This window comes from Nanorana parkeri, unplaced genomic scaffold (assembly GCF_000935625.1).
Source record: "Nanorana parkeri isolate BGI_ZX_2015 unplaced genomic scaffold, ASM93562v1 scaffold431, whole genome shotgun sequence".
In the NCBI taxonomy this organism is placed as follows: domain Eukaryota; kingdom Metazoa; phylum Chordata; class Amphibia; order Anura; family Dicroglossidae; genus Nanorana; species Nanorana parkeri.
This window is the reverse complement of record NW_017306699.1, coordinates 295,537-299,423: the sequence shown is the minus strand read 5'-3', so window position 1 is coordinate 299,423 and position 3,887 is coordinate 295,537. Positions and strand designations below refer to the sequence as shown.

At 43.4% G+C, this 3,887-nt stretch overlaps 1 protein-coding gene across 1 annotated transcript in view; it reads right to left on the bottom strand.

Annotated features, from left to right (window-relative positions):
* Positions 1-3,887, bottom strand: part of MCTS1 (MCTS1, re-initiation and release factor) — a 15,654-nt gene that overhangs the window by 2,658 nt on the left and 9,109 nt on the right. Inside the window, exons 4-5 of the mRNA XM_018560075.1 lie at positions 3,536-3,669; positions 2,753-2,820 (exon numbers count right to left, since the gene is read on the bottom strand). Coding sequence (XP_018415577.1) covers positions 2,753-2,820; positions 3,536-3,669 — 202 coding nt within the window. The remainder of the gene's footprint in view (positions 1-2,752; positions 2,821-3,535; positions 3,670-3,887) is intronic.

Genomic DNA, 3,887 nt, shown 5'->3' with positions numbered 1-3,887 from the left:
ATATTGCGCAACATAAAAATTTTCAACTACCACCATTTTATTCTATAGGGTCTTGGCATTCAGAAAATATATAATGTTGGGGGGTTTTACGTAATTTTCAGGCCTAAAATGTGGAATATAACATGGGTGCAAAAGTTGAAAAAAGGGCCTCAGTCATGAAGGGGTTAAAGACTGAAAGATGTCGGGTATAGGGTCTCGAATTTGGAAAACTGGAAGTTTTGGGACAGCAATGGCACTGCAGTCTTCCTCCTGACATAATGCTGGGCTGTGCACATAGCCCTTTATTTTTATCATGTAATACTCTTGTCCCTATGCTCAGAATTTAAAATCATATACTGTATATACAGATAAGGTTCCCAAACATGGAGGGCTGCCTGGTTTCTAAACCTATAGGCCGGTATAAGTGATAAACATGCACAAGTCTATAGTACTTAATATAAGAGGATACACAGCAAGGTGTTTAATATTCCAGTGTTTCAAACTTCGTTCTAGGTCGTTCTAGGTCACTAGAAGCACAAATACTCGCAGATGATGAACACTGCTCTCTTCAAACAACATATCCAGTTCCTGTATATGTGGCAGGATATCCTCCAAGAACCATTAATGAAAGAGGCTTTACACAACATTATGAAGAATTCCGCAGCCAACTCTTGTTTAAAGTGTAACTCTAGCCAAAATGTTTTGTTTTTGATGGAGTAAGGATAGGTTGGAACCTATTCATTTTTAAAGGTTCAGTCACACCATGCAGATGGACATTGCAGTAAATTGCCATTTAAAGTTAACTCCACCCCAACACACATCTACAGTGCACAGCAACACACTTGTGTTATAGCACAACTGCAACACACATACATATGCTCTGAGCATGAAAAAAAAAAAATCTATGAAAAAAAATTGCAAGACCTATTTTTTGTGTGCGACACATAATAGGTGCGAGTTGCAGCACCCTGTGTTATGGTGTGACTGGGCCCTTTTTACCGTCCGTTTCCCCATCAAATATCTATGCACATCCCATCCTCACCTGGCCGATTCACACCACAAACAGTGCAATCAGAGTGGTCAGCCTCTGGAACGCATTGTATCGCAACCCAGCCGGCTCCCTGCGTTCAGGGGCAGGAGGGGGCGTGGCGGTGCATTGAAGTCAATGGCACCGCAGCCACTTTCCCCCACCCACAGTTTAATCACCCGCACCTGAACACGTGGCACATCAGTGCCTGCGTTCCAGTCCAGTGCAATCTTGCAGCATTTTTTTTTTCAATGGACCGCCTCACCACCCTCCCGCAGGAAGCCGGCCGGAATGCGATTCAGTGCGTTCCAGAGCCTGACCACTCTGGAACGCACTGTTTATGGTGTGAACCGGCCCTTAAACAAGGTAAAATTTCCCTCAAATATGAGGAGTGTCCAAATCCTAAGTAGGGTACACACAGAGCCCATTTTGGCAGATTCAGCAAGAATCCACTGAAATTCGCTCCGTGCGTACCCTATTAGATCGACTTTTGCCGAAGGAACATGTTGGAAAATCTTCGGCTGAATAGTCCTTGCAGCCAAACAGCTGCAAGCATCATTTGTGTATTTTGACAGCGGTTGGTGTCAGAATACAATGTAAACAGTGGGAGATTGGTCCATCCATGCTGTTCAGCGCGTGGATAGAGGCATCGGTTATATTTTCTTCATTTAGCCCCGCAGGTTGAATGAAAACAATATAAGTGTGTATACGCTGATTTACTCTAAAAACAGATAGCCATGCAAAGAAGAAAGTAAACACTCTCCACTGTCAAATACCAAGGTGATAGAGGAATTGCAGAGTAACGTTTCTTCAGCAACCAACAATTCTGGGAGCGTTGATCTCCTGTTTCTCCACTGAGCCCTGTGGTTCCTGCCACTTACCCCTACATCACTACAGGACCCAGGAGATCAACGTGAAAGGTTTCTGAAGAGACTTTAGGGGGCAATTTATCTTCCTCAGAGCTACACTTAGTGGTGTGGGCTTTGGGAGAAGTATTTACTTTAATCATTGCAGGAAGTGCATTTATTTGCGACACATATGCAATAATACTTAAAGGGAAACCTGTGGCTTCAGCGCCCCCTACTGGTGAAATGTAGAAACGCACTAGATTAAAACATACCACTTGCCTGGTTTTAAGCAGACCCATTACCACTGGTCTTTCCCTCCTGCACAGCCACCCGGCAGCATGTACGGGCGGCTGTGTGGCAGGAATGGAGAGGCTGTCACTGGTCCTGCAGAATGTGGCACAGCGGCGAAATGAGTGGCATCACTCATTTTGCCTGATGAAAGGGATCCTGTGAGACCCCGAAACGTTGCTTTTTGATGCATTGTGCGGTTTAATGTGTCAATACGCAGACGCCATTGATTCATTACTTGGAGTGCCGGTGTCTATGTTATCCTGTGATTATAGACGGTTGCCATCCGTCGACTGCCGCAGCACCCGTCTTTTATGAGGAACAGCGGTTTTGAGTGCGATGGGTTCATGGACTGCATCTATTACCATATAAGACACTCCCCAGCTCTGCTCATCCAACAGGAAAAACTTACCTTGGCTAGAGAAACCTCTGCTTCAGAATTCCATGGAGGTCAATGACAAAATGCCAAGGTCTATAGTTATGAGTCTGTACACTGTGGTAGCAGTGGGATCCTGTAGCAGAAGTTTCTGCAGCTAAATTACAGATTTCAGATCTCCAGTAAGACTGGCAAATTCCCAGTAATTTAGGAGAACAAATTGTTAACACTTACATGTGTTCTGCAGACATCTTCATGACTCCAACACACAGGGCATGTTGTTTCCCCTCTGCCATTATTGCCTGGTTGCAATTGTCAAGGATAAAATGTAAACAGAAAGTGATAATGTCTAGAATTTCCTAACAACACTTTACAATCTTGAAAAGCATTCCAGTCTTGTAGACTAAATCAGATACTAAAATGGCCAAAAGGACCAATGATAACTTTATTAATTTCTATTCAATGGGATAGAAGCTAATGTACAGACCAGGACAAAGCATTGCACATGTGCCAACCACACTACGAACCGACTCTACAGAGAGCAAAAATGTTTCCCTGTCTCCGACCTACTCCATCATAGCATTTAAAAATCTGTGCTGTGCGTATCACCAAAACAGTACAAGTACCCTTTTTCAGCAATTGCAGCGTGGATGTAACCCCACTGAAATCAACGGGGATACACGGCAACTGCTGTGTGCATCCGCACACAATTGCGGGGTCCCGGGGTTGCCGAAGTCTGCACCAGCCCTCAAAACGAGCCTGAAGCTCCCCCTGGTGCCTGAATTTGCAACTCCAATTTATTCATGTAACAAAAATATTTACCTGACTTAAAAAATGGTTATAAATATTTTTAGTTCTGAACATAAGAGAAAGAAAATATCTAAACTATACATTAATGTTATGCAAAACCTGGATAGACAGACAGTCTATTCTCATCAAAGAGTTTGCGGCAGACGTTTCACACCATACATCACTTACATATCAGCTCTAGAATGCTTTGTTAAACTGAAAGGATACAACCACTTTGTCAGCTGCTGCTGGGTAAAGCTTTGCTCCAGGAGATGTTAAACCCGGGCACATGATATTTGCACCACTTAGAACAAACTTTATAGCTCCTTTGTCAACTTGTTGATGTGGAAGAATAAAAGGATCTAAAAAGGAAAAGAATTTAATAAATTATATCCAGATCTAATCATAGCACTATAATGGGCAGCACAGTGGCGTAGTGGTTAGCGCTTCTGCCTTGCAGCACTGGGGGTCCCCGGTTTCCTCCCACATTCCAAAAGACATGCTGGAATGCAAGACATGCATTGGCTCCTCTCTAAGTTGGCCCTATGTATGTATGTATGTATGTATGTATGTATGTATG